General features: G+C 48.2%; 1 protein-coding gene across 1 annotated transcript in view; it reads left to right on the forward strand.

Moving 5' to 3' along the window:
- Positions 1-23,587, forward strand: part of LOC142312867 (uncharacterized) — a 180,174-nt gene that overhangs the window by 40,582 nt on the left and 116,005 nt on the right. Inside the window, exon 4 of the mRNA XM_075351853.1 lies at positions 15,792-16,927. Coding sequence (XP_075207968.1) covers positions 15,792-16,927 — 1,136 coding nt within the window. The remainder of the gene's footprint in view (positions 1-15,791; positions 16,928-23,587) is intronic.

Consider the following 23,587-nt stretch of genomic DNA (forward strand, 5'->3'; position numbering starts at 1 on the left):
GACAGCCTCACTCATAAAAACTGCAGCGCGCAGCTCCCACTGCTCAATTGTCCTTGTATTTGTCAGACGCAAGGACAATTGGAGCGGTAACGCTGGTGCTGACATCCGAGTCAGAGCGACAGCTGTAATGTAATCAGGTCAGCTGATCACACTGCTGACCCAGAAGTCGGGGCCGCAGTGCAGAGGCGGCAGAGAGCACTGATAAGTGCTCCAGGGTGGAGCTGAAGACACGGAAAAGGAACATTATGGGGTGAGGGGAGAGGTATCTATTCACACAGAATGGGGGCACAGAGGGTGGGGAGAAGGAACGATCAGTGGACACAGTATGGAGGAGAGAGGATGGGAAGGGAGCAGTATCTATAGAAACAGTAGGGGTGAGAGGGAACTACAGTATCTTTGGACACAGTGTGGTGGGAAGAGAGAATGGGAAGGGGGAAGCATCTTTGGACACAGTATGGGGAGAGACAGGATGAGGGGTGATGTACGGGGTCATGTGCGGGGAGAGGGAGCATGCGGGGTCATGTGTGGGGATAGGGAGCGGTAACGTATACAGACAGGGTATGGGGAGCAAATGGGAAAGAAATTTTGAGGACACTGAATAAGGAGTGACATGGTATGAGGAGCAAGTGGGCAGGATGGAGAGTGAGGTGGAAAAGTATAGGGACACGCAGGAGGTAGTAAGGAGACAGTAAGGGATGGGAAAAATGTGAGGGGGCACAGAATAGACACTGGGTAGTGGAGGGACATGTTATGGAAAGGGGGCAGAATGGGAGGCCAGTGTGAGGCCATAGCAAGGAGGGGTGTGATGAGAGGGCATAGTATATAGACTGGGCAGTGTAATGGGACACAGTGTAAAGGACAGTGTGAAGAGTAGGCTCAGTATAGAAAGGAGAGGGCAGTGTGGAAGGCATGTACCATAACAGGGACAGTCTGTGGGTCATAGTTTGTGCAGAGAACACAGTGAGGGGCCATTATTTATTCTGGGGCACAGTGTAGGGCAGATATTTTTAAATAGGAGTATTATAATTATTCTGCTATTTTTAGGGGCATCGTGTCCGCATGTGCTGCAGAAGACCGGAGAAGATGGAAATCTGCAGAGACGCGATGTGAATGTGAAAAGTCATCATGGCGTCAGGACAAGATAAAGAATAGAAAGAAATGACTAGAGACAACATCATCTATAAGGTACCTGAATGTAAATATTTATTTTCTTTGTGTAGGTGGCCAGAAATGCTTATTTCTGGATCTGCTCTGTCCTCTGGTGTCCGCGGCCGGGTACTGCACATCCGCCTCATTAATTTTAATAGGAACCTGCTGCCACTATCAGAAAGAGCAGATCCAGAACTGAGCACTTCCGGCCACCTGCCAACACGGGCACTGCATCTAGAACAGGCGATTGGCTGGGGTGCCACGTGCTGGATCTCGACCAATCAGACATTGGTGATCTAGCCTAAGGAAAGGCCTTCAGTGTTAAAGTAGTGGACAATCTCTTTAACCCCTTCTGCCCCCGGGCGCTTTCCGTTTTTGCGTTTTTGTTTTTTGCTCCCCTTCTTCCGAGAGCCGTAACTTTTTTTTATTTTCCGTCAATCTTGCCATATGAGGGCTTTGTTTTTTGCGGGACGAGTTGTACTTTTAAATGAAGCCATAAGTTTTACCTTATAGTGTACTGGAAAACAGCAAAAAATTCCAAGTGTGGAAAAACGGCAAAAAAAAGTGTGATCGCACAATAGTTTTTGGGATATTTTATTCAGTGTTCACTATATGGTAAAACTGATGTCAGTGTGATGCCTGATGTCGGTGCGAGTTTGTACACACAAGTAAACCTATACATGTTTGGTGTCTACGGGGTTAAAATAAAATTCACAAGCTTGTCCAATAAGTGGCGTACGTTTTGCGCCATTTTCCGAAACCCATAGCGTTCTCATTTTTTGGAATCTATGGTTCAGTGTCTGTTTATTTTTTGCGTCTCGAGCTGACATTTTTAATGGTACCATTTTTGCGCAGATGCTACGTTTTGATCGCCTGTTATTGCATTTTGCGTAAAACTTGCGGCGACCAAAAAAACGTAATTTTGGCGTTTGGAATTTTTTTGCCGCTACGCCATTCACCAATCAGATTAATTGATTTTATATTTTGATCGGGCATTTCTGAATGCGGCGATACTAAATGTGTATATATATTTTTTTTAACCTTTTAATTTTCAATGGGGTGAAAGTGGGGTGATTTGAACTTTTTAATTTTTTTTTTATTTTTTTTTAAACTAGTCCCCCTAGGGGGCTATAGTGACCAGCAATGCGATCGCTCTGCCCTATCTGCTGATCACAGCTACACAGCTGTAAACAGCAGATATGATCACTTCCTGACTCACTCGGCTCCAGGCCGAGTGAAACAGGAAGTGACTCATGATAGCTACAGGCGTCATCACATTACCCTGTGCTACCGTAGCAACCACCGAAAGTCACGTGGCTTCCGGTGGGGGCGGCGGTAAGTAAAGATCATGGCCGCGCGCATATACATCTCGCTGCCAGTCTTTGGCAGCGAGATGTAAGGGGTTAAGTGTTGCGAGTGGAAGCGATTCCACTCGTAACATGCAGGCACACATGTCAGCTGTTGAAAACAACTGATATGTGCGCGGATCGCCACAACCTGCCCACGGCAGGGGGCGGGGTTTACCCTCACACAATCCATGACGGATAGATCCGTCAAGGGTCGTGGAGGGGTTAATAGTCTTGTGCCGTCTGACAAGTTAAGGGTTACTATGTTTTTATTTATGTTATGAGCATTAAAGGGGTTGTCCAAGTTTGTGATGAGCCTGCAGTGATGGCATCAGAGAATCCTGACAGCGTACAGTTGGCCCACTGTGAGAATTCAGAAGTCTGCAGTCGGTGACAGTGGGAGGTTACGAAGCTGCAAATATGTGATTTACATAGATGTGGTCACGTGCTGAACAGAGATGCATGGATTTGTGGGTCAGTGAGGTCCGTGAAGATTCCCTCACTGTTCAGGTATGCCAGACCGCATGAAACTGATGCCTGACCTAGGGCCCTGTGCCCCTTCGGTGCTCTGGTCCCAGTGGTACTCGGGTGTACCTGCCTTGGCGACCACTCTCCTGTGTCCCCGGGCCACCATTACACGACATGTCTCTACTCTTCACACTCTAAGGGCTGCTTCTCACTTGCGAGTTTCTCGCAGTAGAGCAATGCGAGAAAATCTCGCAATGGAATCGGACACATGTTAGTGAATGATTCAGCTCTCATCTGTGATATATTTATTTTTTTTTTTCTCTGTCAAAATCGGACTGAGAAAAAAATCGCAGCATGCTGCTTTTTTGCGCGTTTCTCGGCGAGTCTCTCCAATCCAAGTCTATGGGAGCGTGTAAAAAATCGGATGTCACGGGACGGCACTCTCACCATCCTAGTGACATCCGATTTTCGAAATACATTTCTCGCATGTTTCCTAAAACACTGGAAACGAGTGATGTGTCACAATGTCTGTCAATCTCTATTCTCTGTCAGTCGGTCTCTCCCGCTCGGTCTCTATTCTCTCTCTGTTGATCGGTCTGTCGGTCGGTCACTATCTCTGTCCCTCACTCTCTGTCCATGTCGGTCTATCCCTCTCCCCCCCTCTCTCATGCTCACCGATCCCCGATCACCAGCGCGGCGTTGCACGGCGTTCACACTGCTCCGGCGGCTTCTCCTCTTTTGAAAAAGCCGGCCGCTCATTAAACAATCTCGTATTCCCTGCTTTACCCGCCCACCGGAGCCTATGATTGGTTGCAGTGAGACACGCCCCCACGCTGAGTGACAGGTGTCTCACTGCAACCAATCACAGCAGCCAGTGGGCGTGTCTATGCTGTGCACTAAAATAAATAATTAAATAAAAAACTGTGTGCGGGGTCCCCCAATTTTAATACCAGCCAGATAAAGCCATACGGCTGAAGGCTGGTATTCTCAGGATGGGGAGCTCCACGTTATGGTGAGCCCCCCAGCCTAACTATCAGCCAGCAGCCGCCCAGAATGGCCGCTTCTATTAGATGTGACTGTTCTGGGACTGTACCTGGCTCTTCCCGATTTGCCCTGGTGCGTTGGCAATCGGGGTAATAAGGAGTTAATGGCAGCCCATAGCTGCCACTAAATCCTAGATTAATCATTGCAGGTGTCTATGAGACACCCCCAATGATTAACTTGTAAATTAAAGTTAATAAACACACAGTTTAACGACTAAGGCTATGTGCGCACAGTGCGTTTTTCGCGGCGTTTTTGCGCGTTTTTCGGGTGCGTTTTTGGCCTCAAAACTGCATGACTTTGCTTCCCCAGCAAAGTCTGAGTTTTCAATTTTGCTGTCCGCACACAACTGTTTTTTTAAGCTGCGTTTTTGAGCTTGAAAAAAAAAATGGACATGTCAATTCTTTCCTGCGTTTTTCTGCGTTTTCCCCCCATGCAATGCATTGGAAAAACGCAGCAAAACGCAGAGATCAAAAACGCAGCAAAACGCAGCCAAAAACGCATCAAATCGCGGTAAAAACGCATGCGTTTTTTTGACGCGTTTTTTTCGACGCAGGTGCGTTTTTGTGCGTTTTTAGCGTCCAAAAACGCACAAACGCAGCGTCAAAAAGACGCAGTGTGCGAACCTAGCCTAAATATGCTGATGGGAATGTTCAAAATCTGTTTAACCAATGTGCAATACAAATCCCTTTAAAACATCAATTTTTATTGATTCATTATTTAAAAATTCGCCCAGGTGAAAAAAAACTCCAAATCTGCCTCTATAACATTAAGAATTTAGGGTTGTACCTGATCTAGAGTAGCTCCCTTTTATCAATTAGTATTTGAGTTTTTTGGAGTTTTTTTCACCTGGGCGAATTTTTAAATAATGAATCTTTAAAAATTGATGTTTTAAAGGGATTTGTATTGCACATTGGTTAAACAGATTAATAAACACACACAGTGAAAAAATCCTTTATTTGAAATAATAAACAATAACAAAGACCCTCGTTCACCACTTTATTAAAGGGGTTATCCGGCTTCTTTGACTTTTTTTTTTTTATTTCCCTATTGGGCTACATTGGGGCAGGTAAGTAGATAGAGACCACTTACCTGCCCCGCTGTCAGCCCCTCTCCCCCGGCTCAGAGCGGTCATGTGACCGCTCCTGCCGCGATTTTGCTGCTTCCGGTCTTTGCACGTCTACATGGGCAGGGCCATGTTGACATGCAAATGTGGAGCAGCATGTCACCTCCCTGCTGGGTGTCTACAGTGCGAGGAGTCACCGCCCCCTTCCCTGCACCCTCCCACACATTCCCCCGCACCTCCAGTAACCTCCCCCTGCACTGCTGTGGGGGTCCGTGACCTGGGGGCGGGGCCTGGCGGCAGCTGCCGTGGTGTCAGCTCCAGCACCGGGCCCCCTGCCCAGGATCGCACATTCAAATGTACCGGCATCACAGATCACCGATGCCGGTACATTTGAAAGTGCTGATGAGAAGCAGCGCAGCGCTGCTTCTCATCACTGTCCCTCCGGCTGTCTGTGCAATCTGCAGCACAGCGGTGACGTCACTACTGTGCTGAACAGAGCACAGACAGCGCACGAACGTGCAGGAGCGGCGGGGACCGAGGACAGGTGAGTATGTACTCCACATGTGTTCCCTATGGGGATGGGGATGGGGGGGCTGGCAGAGCCATATGTGTGCGTGTGCAGAGCCATGTGTGTGCGTTTACGGTGCAGAGCCATGTGTGTGCGTGTACGGTGCAGAGCCATGTGTGTGCGTTTACGGTGCAGAGCCATGTGTGTGCGTGTACGGTGCAGAGCCATGTGTGTGCGTTTACGGTGCAGAGCCATGTGTGTGCGTGTACGGTGCAGAGCCATGTGTGTACGGTGCAGAGCCATGTGTGTGCGGTGCAGAGCCATGTGTGTGCGTGTACGGTGCAGAGCCATGTGTGTGCGTGTACGGTGCAGAGCCATGTGTGTGCGTGTACGGTGCAGAGCCATGTGTGTGCGTGTACGGTGCAGAGCCATGTGTGTGCGTGTACGGTGCAGAGCCATGTGTGTGCGTTTACGGTGCAGAGCCATGTGTGTGCGTGTACGGTGCAGAGCCATGTGTGTGCGTTTACGGTGCAGAGCCATGTGTGTGCGTGTACGGTGCAGAGCCATGTGTGTACGGTGCAGAGCCATGTGTGTGCGGTGCAGAGCCATGTGTGTGCGTGTATGGTGCAGAGCCATGTGTGTGCGTGTACGGTGCAGAGCCATGTGTGTGCGTGTACGGTGCAGAGCCATGTGTGTGCGTGTACGGTGCAGAGCCATGTGTGTGCGTGTACGGTGCAGAGCCATGTGTGTGCGTGTACGGTGCAGAGCCATGTGTGTGCGTGTACGGTGCAGAGCCATGTGTGTGCGTGTACGGTGCAGAGCCATGTGTGTGCGTGTACGGTGCAGAGCCATGTGTGTGCGTGTACGGTGCAGAGCCATGTGTGTGCGTGTACGGTGCAGAGCCATGTGTGTGCGTGTACGGTGCAGAGCCATGTGTGTGCGTGTACGGTGCAGAGCCATGTGTGTGCGTGTACGGTGCAGAGCCATGTGTGTGCGTGTACGGTGCAGAGCCATGTGTGTGCGTTTACGGTGCAGAGCCATGTGTGTACGGTGCAGAGCCATGTGTGTGCGTGTACGATGCAGAGCCATATGTGTGCGTGTGAGGTACAGAGCCATATGTGTGCGTGTGCAGAGCCATGTGTGTGCGTGTACGGTGCAGAGCCATGTGTGTGCGTGTACGGTGCAGAGCCATGTGTGTGCGTGTACGGTGCAGAGCCATGTGTGTGCGTTTACGGTGCAGAGCCATGTGTGTGCGTTTACGGTGCAGAGCCATGTGTGTGCGTGTACGGTGCAGAGCCATGTGTGTGCGTGTACGGTGCAGAGCCATGTGTGTGCGTGTACGGTGCAGAGCCATGTGTGTGCGTGTACGGTGCAGAGCCATATGTGTGCGTGTGAGGTACAGAGCCATATGTGTGCGTGTGCAGAGCCATGTGTGTGCGTTTACGGTGCAGAGCCATGTGTGTGCGTGTACGGTGCAGAGCCATGTGTGTGCGTGTACGGTGCAGAGCCATGTGTGTGCGTGTACGGTGCAGAGCCATTTGTGTGTGTGTACGGTGCAGAGCCATGTGTGTGCGTGTACGGTGCAGAGCCATGTGTGTGCGTGTACGGTGCAGAGCCATGTGTGTGCGTGTACGGTGCAGAGTCCGATGTGGGGCTGTTATTTGCAATGCTGTAGTGATACCAGGTCAGGTGCTGGGGAAGAATATACTGACAGGGAATGTGTGCAGGGGGCGGGCAGAGGGTGCGGCTGGACACTGGGGTGGGGCTGGACACTGAGGCTGGGCGGTGACAGCTGTGACTGGGAGGTTTTGCACAGGAAGTGGTCAGTTTGCTAGAGCTGAATGTAAACAAGAAGCTGCAGAGAATAAAGGTATAATTCAAGAGGAACAAAAGTTAGAAAACAAAAAATAACAATGTAGGTGTGATTTATATGACAATACAGCACAGATAAACTCAAACATTTTTGTTAAGCTAATGTCGGACAACCCCTTTAAGTACGCAAAAAACCCATCCTTGTCCGACGCAATCCACGGAGGTCCCGCGTCGCTTCCAGCTCTGCTACATGAAGGTGACAGGAGCTGCAGAAGACATCGCCGCTCCTGTCACCTCCACGCAGCAACTGAGGTGAGAAGCGTGATCAGCTGATTTCAGTCAGGTAACTCGTGGCCACCGCTGGATCCTCCAACAGTGACAGCAAGTCACCCGAGTGACAGCAATGAAGTCACAGGTGAGTTGCGGTCACAGGGGGAGGATCCAGCTGGCCGCGGGTAACCTGAGTGACAGCAGCGCAAATCGCGTTGCTCACTTCAGTCACTCAGGGGATTAGCGGTCACCGGTGAGTCCTTCATGGGTGACCGCTAATCAGGATGCGACACAGACAGAGCCGTGGCATGACAATGAAGTTGGGTGAAGTTCACCCGAGTTCATTCTGATCGTGCGGCTCTGTCTGTGTCTGCTGTCATATGCCATTCAGCTCTGCTACATGGCTGTCTGTGGCTGCTGTCAGCGGCCATGTAGCAGAGCTGAATGGCAGATGACAGCTGCTGAGAAAAAAAAGGATCACACACGGATCACACACGCATTGCACATGCACTGCAATCATGAGAAAAATCTCAGGATCGCAGTGCAGTTGCATTGCACTCTGACCTAACGAACTAAAATCAGCCGAGTTTTTTTTTCAGCCAACTCGGACCGATTTTACTCGCATAGATGTGTTTCCAGCCTAAACTTGAATGCTCTTAGTCCCATCCCACCAGGCTGTCTAGTCCCATGGACTGGCTCGGCCCTCTAGGTGGCCATCCCTTTTGGTATCTAACTAGCCAATTACCCCTGGTGTGTAGTGTAAACTGGGAGTTTAGTGTGTGATGATGTCATTGGCACTGGTGTTCCAGGTCCCTGGGGGTAGGCCCTGCATCCTGGTGAGGATTCAGTTCCTAGTAGTGCCCTGAGTGGCTCAGGGGCGTTACATTGCAATCTGGTGATGACACACTGTGACACTCTAAGCTCAGTAGCCACTTCCATCTGAGAACTTCCTGCTTTAAGCCTCACAATGGCGAGGTACCGTTCATTAGAGATGATCAAACATTTGTGGTTAAGAGGGCACAGCTGAAACTTAGATAAGGTTCAGTTTGTTACCCAGACTTGATCCGAATCTCAATGGAAGTCACTGATTGGGCAGTTCGTGTCTCCACCCACATGCAGCTAGCAATAAGCAGAATACTTCTGAGGGAGGTGGGGAAGGGTGGGCGTGGTTTTTAAGGTTTTTTTTTTTTTTTTTTTTTTTTTTTTTTTGGTTTTTTTTGTGCACATTACATCTGATAATGTTGCTTTTACCCCCAGTGTGAGCCATTCAAACATTACACGCATCTTGCACAGGGCTGAGCATCAGTCATATCCAACCAAGCACACCGCTGCTTGCTTGAGTGGTTTACATTTATATCTCACTTGAACTTCGAACCCGAACTTTGTTTTTTGGTAGCCAGTTTCCGAACTTCAAACCTCTGATTTGCTCCCCTCTACTGTTCATGAATTGTTACGTGTCTGGTTGGTCTCTTAATCTTAAACTGTGAAAAGCATGATGAGGAGGACTGTTTACATATCAATTCTAATTAAACCCCAAAATCTTATTGTGCAATTCGTGGATCAAACACTTGTGAATTCTACCATTTAAACTCCTTGTTGGAGAACAGCGTCATGCAAGAAAAGTACTGAAACCCTGAATGGTTGGACATGTGCAGGGCTGCCACTAGGAATTTCAGGGCCCCATACTGGCAACATTTTTGGGCCCCTCGAGACTGCTCAGGCTCCACCCCTCAAGCCTTCCAAAGTCCCGCTGCCACTCTTGAAAAAACGTATGTGCCCACACAGTCATGGCCTAAAGTGTTCGCACCCTTGAAATTGTTCCAGAAAATGAAGTATTTCCATCAGGAAACAAATACCCCTCTCTACACTGTCCCTCTCCATAATACACCTTCTACACCATCCTTCTCCATAATACACCCTCTACAACTCCCTTCTCCATGATGCACCCTCTACACTGCTCCTCTCCATAATGTCTCTCCCACACTGTCCCTATGTATAATATCCCCCACACACACTGCCCCTCAGTATAATATCCCCCCAAACACATTGCCTTTTTGTATAATATTCGTCACATATGCTGCCCCTCTGTATACTATTCCCCCTCACAAGCTGCCCCTCTTTATAATATCATCCCACAGGGTTGTAATGCCCTGATGGCGGTCCTGGACATATGCATTCAAAAGTTTAGAGAACGTCACATTAAGTTCACCTGAAAAGGTTAGTGTGTATTTTAGGATCATCCTGGAATTTCATCCAAAAGCCAGATAAGCCTAAGTTTTTGTGAGTAGTGTATGTTCTTGTCTATTACCTTTTTTGTTTATAAAAGTTAGCACCCTAGGTATTTTGGTTGATTCACTGCACACAGCCAATTTTGATGGTCCTAACCAGTCACCATTTTTTAACATTGGACCTGTCCATTTTTGTTGGAATAACTTTGAACTGTTTCTTCTGATCCCAGTGATTCTAAAGGCCTATTTACATGCTGTGATCTCGCTAGCGAGTGTACCCGCCCTCGTCAGTTGTGCGTCACGGGCAAATCGCTGCCTGTGGCGCACAACATCGCTAGTCCCCCGTCACACTTCTTACCTGCCCAGCGACGTTGCTGTGACCGGCGAACCGCCTCCTTTCTAAGGGGGTGGTGCGTTCGGCGTCACAGCGACATTACTAAGCGGCCGCCCAATCGAAGCGGAGATAAGCTGGACAAACATCCCGCCCACCTCCTTCCTTCCTCATTGCAGGCGGCCGCAGGTAAGATGAGGTTCCTCGTTCCTGCAGTGTCACACATAGCGATGTGAGCTACCGCAGGAACGACGAACAACATCGTATCTGCGGCAGCAACGATATTTGGGAATGGAGCAACGATAAGGTGAGTATTTTTGCTCGTTAGCGGTCGCTCGTACGTTTCACACGCAACGTCGCTAACGCGGCCGGATGTGCGTCACAAATTCCGTGACCCCCAACGACATTGCGTTAGCGATGTCTCTGCATGTAAAACGGCCTTAAGTTTATTTCTTTATGTAACATATTGTACTTTAATTGGTTAAGCTCGGTTGATTGTTTTCCCTCATCGCCCATGACAGCACCACCTGAGAGAGAGAGGTCGTGCTGTCATGGGCTCATGAAAATCCCGTTACCGGTAAGTAACTAAGATTTTTGCTTTTAGCAGTATAATAGCTAAACTTTGACAAAATTTTAGAAGAATTAGTGATTTTCAAACTCCTCTATATGTTGAACCTTTAAACCAGATCCATTAGCAAATAGTTAATAAATATTTCCTGTATTTCTACATTACAGCTTTATCAGTTGTTCCTTCATCTTATTGAGGAAGCTACAAGAATTAAAGGGAACCAAACATCAGGATTTTCGTATATAAGGTAAAGCCAGTGCAGTGCTGGCACTATCAGTCAGTCTCTACATACCATTAGTGGGCAGCTCGGATGTTTAGGCTTTGAAATCCAAGTTTGTGAAGTTTAAAAATTCACAGGCGCCGCCTGTTCCTCCCTCTCTCTGGCTTTATGCAAATTTTTCTATTCAGTGACATGACGTCGGAGTTAGCGCTTGTGCATAGCGCTTATCTCCGGCGCCATGTTTCTGAAGCCTGCATTACCCGGTCTTGTGCCTGAGAGGGCGGCGCATGTGCCCTCGCTTCTTCAGATCTCGTTGTGTCTGCGGGAGCGCGCGCAGTCACAACAGGACTGGAGAACAGCTGATCCTACAGATTAGCTGCAGCAGACTATATTGTGCCACCCCAGGACACCGAGCCAGCACAGCAGCCTGCCAGCAATCGGTAAGATCAGTTGATCTCCAGTCTGTTGTGACCGCGCGCGCTCCCGCGGTCACAACGAGATCTGAAGAAGCGAGGGCGCATGTGCCGCCCTCTCGGGCACAAGACTGGGTAATGCAGGCTTCAGAAACATGCCTGACGCTGGAGATGAGCACTATGCGCAGGCGCCAACTCCGACGTCATCTTACTGAATTAAAAAAATTGCATAGAGCCAGAGAGCTGGAGGAACAGGCGGCGAGAGGGGGACGGGAATCCATGTGCATAACCCTCCCGGATATTATCAGCAGAGGTGCAACTGTCAGTCAAAAAGATGATTAATTTTTAAACTTCACAAACTTGAATTTCAAAGCCTAAACATCCGAGCTGCCCACTAATAGTATGTAGAGACTGTGCCTGATAGTGCCAGTACTGCACTGGTTTTACCTTTTTAGATACGAAAATCCTGATCTTTGGTTGTCTTTAAATTGTTTAGCAGTTAGTTTTCATATGTTCAAGGAGATTTACAAAACCTATTTGTAGTAGGGAAAAAAAAAATCACTTTTGAAGGGACTTTGTCTGGCCTATATCTTCTAAAACTGCTCTCCTCAGTATGCAAAACCATATTCAGGAACTTTATTAACCCTTTATGGGCTTCACAGGAACTAACACCAAGCGGAATGCAAAAATGAAAAATTCTTCCCCACCCCCACACAAAAATGTTGATTTTATTTTTCATATTTAAGAAATTGACTTCACATATTATTATTCTAGAACTTCCACTGAATCTAACAATACTCTATCCATGATTGTACACTAATATTTGGGCACATAAGAAGGCTCGGAAGGAACGGCTATTTGAACGCAGATTTGCTGGAGTAGTCTGCAAGCCCTCTAACATGCCAGAACGGGAGAAAACTAGAAACTTTGAAAACTACACCAAATGGAATTCATCTTTAGGTGTAGTCAGGGCCGCCACTAGGAATTTCAGGGCCCTACACTGGCAAAATTTTCGTGCCCCCTTGGGACGCCGTCCAGGCTCCACCCCCAGCTCCGCCTCCACCACTCAAACCTCCTACAGTCTGCCCGCCCCTCTTGGAAAAACGTGTGTGTGTGTGTGTATATGTATATGTATACGTATGTATGTATGTATGTATATATGTGTATATATATATATATATGTATATATGTGTGTATGTATATGTGTATATATATATATATATATGTATATATGTATGTATGTATGTATGTATGTATGTATGTCCTTTCTTTGTAGATATGTCCCCGTTTAGGTATATACCGTATGTCCCATCCTGGGCCCCTCCTGCTATATACATACCCCTCCTGGGCACATTCTGGTATATACAGTGCCTTGCAAAAATATTTGGCCCCCTTGATTCTTTTCAACCTTTTCCCACATTTGAGGCTTCAAACATAAAGATAAAAATGTTAATGTTCTGGTGAAGAATCAACAACAAGTGGGACACAATTGTGAAGTTGAACAAAATTTATTGTTTATTTTAAACTTTTTATAAAAAATAAATAACTGAAAATTGGGGTGTGCAATATTATTCATCCACTTTAAGTTAATACTTTGTAGCGCCCCCTTTTCCTGTGATTACAGCTGCAAGTCGCTTGGGGTATGTGTCTATCAGTTTTACACATCGAGAGAATGAAATTCTTGCCCATTCTTCTTTTGTAAACAGCTGGAGCTGAGTGAGGTTGGATGGAGGCGTTTGTGAACAGCAGTTTTCAGCTCTTTCCACAGATTCTAGATTGGATTCAGGTCTGGACTGTGACTTGGCCATTCTAACACCTGGATACGTTTATTTGTGAACCATTCCATTGTAGATTTTGCTTTGTTTGGGATCATTGTCTTGTTGGAACACAAATCTCCGTCCCAGTCTCAGGTCTTTTGCAGACTCCAACAGGTTTTTTTCAAGAATGGTCCTGTATTTGGCTCCATCAATCTTCCCATCAAATTTAACCATCTTGCCTGTCCCTGCTGAAGAAAAGCAGGCCCAAACCATCACGCTGCCACCACTGTTTGACAGTGGGGATGGTGTGTTTGTGGGGATGGTGTGTTCAGGGTGAGCTGTGTTGCTTTTACACGAAACATATCATTTGGTATTGTGCCCAAATAGTTTGATTTTGGTTTCATCTGACCAGAGCACCTTCTTCCACTTGTTTGGTGTGTCTCCCAGGTGGCTTGTGGCAAACTTTAAACAACACTTTTTATGGATAGCTTTGAGAAATGGCTTTCTTCTTCCCACTCTTCCATAAAGGTCAGATTTGTGCAGTGTACAACTGATTGTTCTCCTATGGACAGACTCTCCCACCTCAGCTGTAGATCTCTGCAGTTCATCCAGAGTGATCATGGGCCTCTTGGCTGCATCTCTGATCAGTCTTCTCCTTGTTTGAGATGAAAGTTTGGATGGATGGCCGGGTCTTGGTAGATTTGCAGTGGTATGATACTCCTTCCATTTCAATATGAACGCTTGCACAGTGCTTCTTGGGATGTTTAAAGTTGTGGAAATCTTTTTGTTACCAAATCCGGCTTTAAACTTCTCCACAACAGTATCACGGACCTGCCTGTTGTGTTCCTTGGTCTTCATGATGCTATTTGCGTTTTATACAGAACCCTGAGACTATCACAGAGCAGGTGCATTTAGATGGAGACTTGATTACACACAGGTGGCTTATATTTATCATCAGTCATTTAGGACAACATTGGATCATTCAGAGATCGTCAATGAACTTCTGGAGTGAGTTTGCTGCACTGAAAGTAAAGGGGATGAATAATATTACACAGCCCAACTTTCAGTTATTTATTTTTTACAAAAAATTAAAATAAGCAATACATTTCGTTCAACTTCACAATTGTGTCCCACTTGTTGATTCTTCACCATAAAATGTATTTTTTTTTTTTATCTTTGTTTGAAGCCTGAAATGGGGGGGAAAGGTTGAAAAATTCAAGGGGGCTGAATACTTTCTCAAGGCACTGTATATACATCAAAGGAGGGACTGGGGGCATATACACATCACAGGAGGGGCTGGGGCTCGGACAATGCTAGAGGGGCACAAACAGGACTAGAGACATGAACAGGACTGAGGGAGCACAGACAGCACTGGAAGGAGGGTGGCACACAGCAGCGGGAGGCCGGGAGGCTCACTGCAGAGAGGCCGGGAGGCTCACTGCAGAGAGGCCGGGAGGCTCACTGCAGAGAGGCCGGGAGGCTCACTGCAGAGAGGCCGGGAGGCTCACTGCAGAGAGGCCGGGAGGCTCACTGCAGAGAGGCCGGGAGGCTCACTGCAGAGAGGCCTGGAGGCTCACTGCAGAGAGGCCGGGAGGCTCACTGCAGAGAGGTTTGACACCCATGATCTAGCTAAAGCAAGACAGGGGTCGGCGGGCGGCCACGGGCAGAGATCAGCGCCTTCCCCTTCAGCAGCGATGTGTCCACCCCCCTCCCCCCGGCAGATATCAGCGTGGACCCCGGGTAGAGATCAGCTTCCCCCCCACCCCGGCAGAGATCAGCGCAGGCCCCAGGTAGAGATCAGCAAATCTTCAGCTCACGGCGCTTACCTGTCCCGCTGCCTGCCACATCCTCGCCACCTCAGCCGCTGTTGTAGGAGTGTAATGAGCTCTGAGTGATGACCTCACCTCCTGCTGCACGGCACAGCGATGATGCGCCCTGCTCTGCTCCAATTACCCTGCCTCCACTACAGCACATGGCTAATTTGCATGCTCCACCCCTTTGCATGCAAATTAGTCATGTCTTGTAGTGAAGCGACACTGCGGGGCCTCTCTGCTGCTGCTGTTGCTGTGACTGGGGCCTGGTGAAGAGAAGGGGCCCGTCCTGCCTGAGGCTAAAGATAAGTATTTACCCTGGGCCTGACCGGGCCCCCTCTCTTCACCAGACCCCCTACACCAGGCACAGTAGTAATGCCCTGATTGTGGCCCTGAGTGTAGTGACTGGGCACTTTTTGGTAATTTTCACATATTGGATGTTGCAGAGTGAAAATTTCAAACATGATTTATTAGTTCCCAATACATAGTGTCCAGCTTAAGCTTCTGGAGACAAGCACAATGGAAATTATTAAGGTTCTTCCCCCTACACTCAGCAATGCTAAACATGTGGATGCTAACTGTAGTTTGGGCACTGCACAGCTACAAAGGGGGATTGATGTGTTAATTTAAAGGCAGCATAACCTCATGATCTCCTGGCTTGTGGTTTAAGGTCTACTGTTAAATTGTAAACTGTTTTTGTCTTACTGAACTGAGATTTCTATCAACATTTTATGTACAAATGGTGTAAAATTATAATTTTAAGGATATTTTATTCTAGAATAATTTGGTTTCATTCTTGGCAGATAACTGTACCAGGAGATTGGAGGAACAGATATCTTCATTTCTTAAATCTGTTGACCCAAATATCACACAAGATACAATCGAAGTAAAAGCTGTTTCTCCAGATATTCCTTCATCCTTTCCCAGTGAAGATCTTTCATCTAATCCATTTAAACAAGTCCTATCTTCTGATTCATCACGGACTATTAGGAAAAATACAAATCCAAGTGATCTTACAGCAAAGAAGCCATTTTTAAGTACAGAATATAGAAAAAGCTTTTCTGTCATAGAGTCTGAAAAAAATCCTACTGAGGAGGAAATATTTTCTTGTTCAAAATGTGGGAAATATTTTAACAAAACAACAAATCTTGTTAAACGGAAGAGAATTCACACACTTGAAAACCCATATTCATGTCCAGAATGTGCAAACATTTTTGCACATCAATCAAATCCTGTTACACGGCAGATAATTCACACAGAGGAGAAGCTATATTCATGTTCATATTGTGGGAAATGTTTTAAGAGGAAAACAAATCTCGTTACACACCAAAGAATTCATACAGGGGAGAAGCCATATTCTTGTTCAGATTGTAGGAAATGTTTTAGCAAGAAAATAAATCTTGTTATACACCAGAGACTTCACACAGGGGAGAAGCCATATTCATGCTCAGATTGTGGGAAATGTTTTGTTCAAAAAACAGGTCTTGTTGCACACCAGAGAATTCACACTGGGGAGAAGCCATATTCATGCTCGGATTGTAGTAAATCTTTTAACCAAAAAACAAGTCTTATTACACACCAGAGAATTCACACAGGGGAGAAACCATTTTCATGTTCTGAATGTGGAAAATGTTTTAAACGCAAAAGCATTCTGGTTTCACACCAGAGAAGTCACACAGGGGAGAAGCCGTATTCATGTTCTGAATGTGGGAAATGTTTTAAATGCAAAAGCAGTCTAGTATCACACCAGAGAATTCACAGAGGGGAAAAGCCATATTCGTGCTCGGATTGTGGCAAATGTTTTGTCCGAAAAACAGGTCTTGTTTCACACCAGAAAATTCACACAGGGAAGAAGCCATATTCATGTTCAGATTGTGGGAAATGTTTTAACCACAAATCCAATCTCGTAAGACATCAGAGAATTCACACAGGGGAGAATGTGGGAGATGTTTTGCAGACAGATTGAACCTTAATAGACAGGAGCGAGGACATATAGGGAAAAAGCTATAATCTCAATGGTTGAACAAACTTCTTTATCTTAGCGATATGAGAACAATAAACATGTTCCAATTGAAAATTACTTCTTAAATATACAAACCTTTCCTTATTGGTCAGAGGTTTTGGTGTGATCCATATTTTTTTTTTTTTTTTTTTTTTTAATGACTTTCTATGCTGAGTATACCCCAATACATTATAATATAAAGTGTTGTCAATTTAATCTACACTTCAGACCCTCAGGGAACCTTTTGTTACCCATATTTGACAATTACCTTTGGTGTCAATTGAATCCTGTGTATAATGAGCATTTGCAAAATTCTTTACCCTCCAAGTATACTAGACTATTGAGTCATTTATTGCTCCTACTACATTCTCTTTACTTCTTGCTGGAGTAGGGGACGGCTCATCCTATTCCCTCATTATGGCATTAAATAGCCAGGATAACATTATCCTTTTTTCCTTAAAGGGGTTGTCCCAGAAACATAGTAGATTTTAATCAATACATCTTGGATTTAAAATAAATTGCACAATTGTGTTTGTTAAAATAATGGTAATTTGATGAGTTTCCTATATATGTGCCCCTGCTATGTACTGTGTAATAGATTTGTCTGAACGTGCAGGAACATGGTCTGATCATATCCCATCTTCTGGGCAGGGGAGGAAACAAAAGAGAATATACAAACTGGACCACATGGGATCACATCTGCTGCTTTCTCTGAGGTCAACCATTGCTTAAAAATAGGCAGGGAAATGTTTTACCTCACAGAAAAAAACAGCTGCGATCCTATGCTGTCATGTCTGTATACTCTTCTTTAAGAGCAGACCATGTTCCTGCACGGTCATACACAACCATAACACTCAGCCCTCCGAGGAAGCCAATACAAAATTTGTGGTGGGGCCCCTGACACACTCCAGCATTGAGCTTTTCGATGGGTAAGCACGTGACACTTTATATATGATGTTGCTGCTTATATTCCTGTTATCCACAGACTTTATATTATTCTTCCTTTTCTTATATTCGCTTCTGTAACATCTCTTAATATATTACTTGTGGTCTTTATTCACAAATGTGCGATCAGCTTGTATCTGTACTTGGCCATCTTCTAGTGGTTATACCTCATCATTACTGAGAGATTTCTGATTTGGATTCTGTCTGTGAACATTATTATTACCACCTATCTGTATTTACATGTGTGATCCTATATACCTTCGTGCTATCCTATTATTTTTGTTTCTCACATGTCTTCCATGTTGGTCTATATTTTTAATAACTTTTTCAATAAAATTCTACTTTTACTAAAATAGGTTTACCTACTTTTGTATATTTATCCTGGTGTCATCATACTCTGTATTTTTCTATCCCTCATTGTATCGGGAGTTTCCCCAAATTTTCTTAACTATGGTCCTTATAATTAACAGTGTTTTCTAGTTTTTCCAAAAAGCAACATCCGTAACAATGTACATAGCAGTGACCAGGGCTGCCACTAGGAATTTCAGGGCTTCATACTGGCAAAATTTGTGGGCCCCCTTGAGACTCCGCCCAGGCTCAACGCCTCAAACCTTCAACTGTCTCACTGCCACTATTGGAAAGACACACACACACACACTCACACTCACTCATGGCCAAGAATGTTAGCACCCTTGAAGTTTTTCCAGGAAATGAAGTATTTCCCTCAGAAAATTACTAATACACCTCTACACCGCCCCTCTCCATAATACGCCCTCTTCACAATACATCCTCTACACCACTCCTCTCAATTATCTCTCCCACACACTGACTCTCTGTATAATATTCCCCACACACACTGCCCCTCTGTACAACATCTCTCCCCTACACACACACCCGGCCCTTTGTGTAATATCTCCACAACACACACTGCCCTTCTGTATAATATCCCAAACACACTACTTCTCTGTATAATATCCCCCACACACTGCCCCTCTGTATAATATCTCCACAACACACACTACTCCTGTATAATATCCCCTTCACACACTGCCCCTTTGATACTATCCCCCCACGCAAGCTGCTCCTCTTGATAACATCCTCCCACACACGCTGCCCCTTTTGTATAGCATCTCGCACACACTGCTCCTCACAACAGTTTAAGAAAGAAGTAGCAGGCACCACAGTCTAAAAAATATAAAGGCCTGGGTGCTAACAATAACTGCAAAAAGTTAATAACTTATATAAACAAGGCAGTGTCCACAGATAAATAATGGTCCCAAAACACACAATACCTGGCTGCAGAGCCTCACCTTACAAGTGTGCAGCAGGAAGTCAATAGAGGGTAGGTTTTCAACATTTTGTTTTTGTCAACCTTATATGTTTTGTATCAATAAAAGCCAAGGTAGATAGATTTTATATATTATAAGATCTATGTCCTCCTGGTATATATATATATATATATATATATATATATATATATATATATATATATATATATATATATATATATATAATCTATCCATATCCCCTTCTGGGACCTTTCCTGGTATGTATGTGTGGCGCCCTGGACAAGCCAGGATGTCACAGGTACTGCAACAACACACCCCACACCCCGGCTAGGCACATCAAAGTCAGACAAAAATCCTTGTTGCCTCACTCCAGGGGCTGATGTCCACACCAGGGGGTGGAGCCAGGCGGTTGGTCCCACCCACCGAGGAGTTCACAGTCCTGGAGGCGGGAAAAGGAAGTCAGAGTAGTAGAGAGTAGTTTGAGAGTTGAAGAGTGAGGTGGTAGTGGAGCAGACTGACCGTGTCCGGGTGCGTGGCCCGGGCACATACAGCAAGGTTGGCAGACGGTGGTGACCGTCTGCAGGAGGGGCTGATTGACGTGAACCGTAAGGACCGGGGACGGGCGGTGGCCCGCCGGTACCAGATCGGGGAGCGAAGAGAAGCCAGCACCATTCGGCAGGGCCTACGAACCCCGACCAGGCTTGGAGTCACCGTAAAACCGGTCAAATCCGTTAGCGAAGGAAACCTCCGGGGTTTCCCAGCAGTCCAGACCTGATTGAAGGCAACCGCTCAAACCGTGAAGGGAAATACAGTCACCGCCAAGTCTACAGTTCCCAGGGCCAGAGCCTGTGGGCAAAAGGGGCTCCCTCAGCATCCTTCTAAGCTGGGGAGCGGGTTACCGGTGGGAAGCCATCAGAACCGAGAACATAACACAGGTGCAGGGAAAGGCAGTCACCGCCAACCTACCGGGAGAAGAACCACCGCAGCCGTCTGTGGGACCCGTCCATCCAACAGTTTTGTTTTACCGGAGACTTTGCATTCATCATTGGCTGAGTGAGTACCACCGTGCCGTGTGGCACCGCGCTGCCCCCGCGACCCTGCACCTCACCAGGCCCCGTAACCCACCTGCCATTCCTCCCTCACCGGGCCCCGGGACAACCAACCCCCTACCCACGGAGGGGAAAAACAACATCCAAGCTGCTCCCTGTCATCGCTCCCGGGATCCCCGTCCAGAGCAGCGGTGGTGTCACAACCTCACCACAACCGTGGGTGGCGTCGCGGACAATAAATCCCCAAAACCATTCCTTTTCACTCACGGGCGAGGAGCGCCGCTCGAGTCCCCGGGATCCGGCCCACCGCTCGAGCCACCGAGCACAAGCGAAGCAGCAGCGCCGGACCCGAGCGTGGTGAGCGCAGCGCGCCCTCCCCGCCTGCGACAACTTGGCGTCACGAACAGGATCTTACCGCTCTGCCGTCTGGTAGAGGTGCGCCTTGTGACCGCCGGAGGTGTCCGGCCGAAAATTTTGAGAAGCCGCCATTTTGGGCGCAAAAAGTCCCCGCTCGAGCGTCTCCTCGAGCAGTGGAGGCGCGAAAGCTGTAGAGGAGAAGCCGGAAAAAGACTAAGGGGGACGGAGCCGCTGGAGGAGCGGCGGTCGCAGCCACAGTGGCACCCGTAGATGGGAATGGGCCCGCCCAGGTCCCGGCCGCACTGGCGGGGGGCGCCATGGCCCCAGCTCTCACTCAGGTGATGCCGTTCTCCTTGCCCTATGTGCCCGGAGCTACCTGGCTGCCGCAGTACGATGGGAAACCTGACGCGTTGCAGGTCTTCCGGAAGAAGCTTAGCCCGCTACTAGAACTGTACCCCCTGACTGATAAGCAACGTGCAGCGGTAGTGCTAGGGCAGCTAACCGGCGCGGCTGAGCAGGAGGCGGAGACCTTGGCCGAGGGGGACCGGTCCTCTGTAGCCACCATCTTTGAGAAGCTGCAGACTGCCTTTGAGACCCGTACTGAAGCCGAGCTGCGGATGCAGTTTTATCAATGCCGGCAACGGCCCGCGGATAGTATTCGGGACTACGCCTTGCGTCTGCAAACCGCCCTCCGCACACTGAAGCGGGTAGACACCATTAACGATGCGGACAGCAACAAAATGTTAGTTGAGCAGTTTGTACAGGGGATGAGGTCCTCGGAGGACCGCAAACAACTCTGGCTGTGGGCCCTAGAACACCCTGATGTGGACTTTGCCGTGTTAAAGGAACGGGCCATTAAAGCTCTGCAGCCCCTAGCATCGGAAGTCCCTGAGGCAGCCCCATGGCCAGCTGAGACGGCTCCCGTCGTGGTGGCCCCTGCCCTCCCAACGCCTCCGGTACCTGAAGCTCCAAACGGAATGATGGAGGAACTGGCTGCCCAGGTCCGCCGCATGGATGGGGACCTCGCCAAGATCCTCGCCGCACTCCAGCCTCCGACCAGGTCCCAGCCCCCGGGGAAGATGCAGCTCGCCGACAGCCCCGAGGACGTCCCCTGGATGCAGCGGAGAAGGGCCAATGACTCACGGTATGGACCTCCGATTTGTTACAGGTGCAGTAGGCCCGGCCATTACTCCCGACGGTGTCCGTTAAACGAGCAACCCCTGGGGCCACGGGCCAATCCTCAGGAGTAGAACCCAGTGGCCCCCCCGACTGGCGGGACTGGTACATCGGAGCCCGGCCCATCATCCCCCTGGCAGTGGACGGCATCCCGCTGATGGCTCTCCTGGACACTGGATCTCAGGTAACCACAATACCATACACACTGTATCAACGGTATTGGGGGAAGGACGTACTAGCCCCCCAGATGGCAGCATGACACTGATTGCCGCTGATGGACTCCCATTGACCCAAGTGGGGTACAAACAAGTGGTCATGACTGTGGGACGAGCTGAACTGCAACACCAGGGGTTGATTGTGATAATGAATGAACCCAGTGATCATAACCCGAAAATAGTGCTAGGGACTAATGTGATGCAGCACTGTATGAGTGAGGTGCTGACCCTACTGCAGCAGCTGGCCGCCACAGCGGCGGGGAGCCGACAGAGAGCTGTGCAGCGTGAGATCCGGGCCCTGATGCATCGCCAGCATGTGAACTCGAAAGGAGGAGAGATTGGAGGAGTGAGAGTGATGGATGCGGCCCCTTTGATTGTGCCTCCCAGGAGTGAGATGATGATTTGGTTTAGGGCAGCGGTAGGGCCTCAAGGGCGAGACTACCCCGCCATGATAGAGCCCATGCCCTCCGAACACTGGCCCACAGTAATGGCCGCCCGAGGGATGGTAGACGTCAAGAAAGGGAGAGTGCCCGTAAGGGTGTTGAACTGTGGGGAGGAAGAGGTTAGGCTTCCCCGGTACGCTACCCTTGCCAAGTTGCTCACTCTAGATCCCCACACCATCCATGAGGCCGTTCCCCCGATCTCACCGCCTACTGCCAGTTCTCACCCATCCCCGGGGGAGTTAGATGAGTAGTGTCGAGAGCTACACGTCGGCACTGATGATACCCCCACACATCACAAGGAAGGAGTATACGGGGTGGTACAGGAGTATGAGCGAGTTTTAAGCAAACATCCTCTAGATTTTGGGCAGATTAAAGGGGTCCAACACCACATCCCTACCGGTGAACACCCCCCTATTAAAGAGAGATACAGTCCTATTCCCCCTGCACACTACCAATGCGCCAAAGACATGTCGAGGAACATGAAGGAGGCGGGGTTTATTAGGGACAGCTGTAGTCCCTGGGCCGCCCCGTTGGTGCTGGTTAAGAAGAAGGATGGCACCATGCGGATGTGTGTGGATTACCGTAAGATTAACCAGATAACGCATAAGGATGCTTATCCTCTGCCCCGTATTGAAGAGTCCCTGGCCGCGCTAAGAACCGCTAACTACTTCTCTACCCTTGACCTCACCAGTGGGTACTGGCAGGTGGCCGTGGCGCCTGAAGACCGAGAGAAGACTGCCTTCGCCACTCCTATGGGACTCTGTGAGTTCAACAGCATGCCGTGCGGGCTGTGCAATGCCCCCGGAACCTTCCAACGGCTGATGGAATGTTGTTTGGGGCACCTAAATTTCGAGACCGTCTTGCTGTACTTAGATGATGTGATTGTGTACTCACAGACGTATGAAGCCCACCTGGAGCACCTAGCCGAGGTGTTTGCGTCCCTTGCCAAGTATGGGATGAAGTTGAAGCCCTCAGAGTGTCATCTGCTGAAGCCCAGAGGGCAGTACCTTGGACATGTGAGTGCGGAAGGTGTCGCCCCCGACCCCGAGAAGATCACTGCCATCCAAGACTGGCCGAGACCGACCACAGTGAGGGAAGTGAGGCAGTTCCTGGGCCTGGTGGG

The sequence above is a fragment of the Anomaloglossus baeobatrachus genome, chromosome 5, assembly GCF_048569485.1.
Source record: "Anomaloglossus baeobatrachus isolate aAnoBae1 chromosome 5, aAnoBae1.hap1, whole genome shotgun sequence".
NCBI lineage: Eukaryota > Metazoa > Chordata > Amphibia > Anura > Aromobatidae > Anomaloglossus > Anomaloglossus baeobatrachus.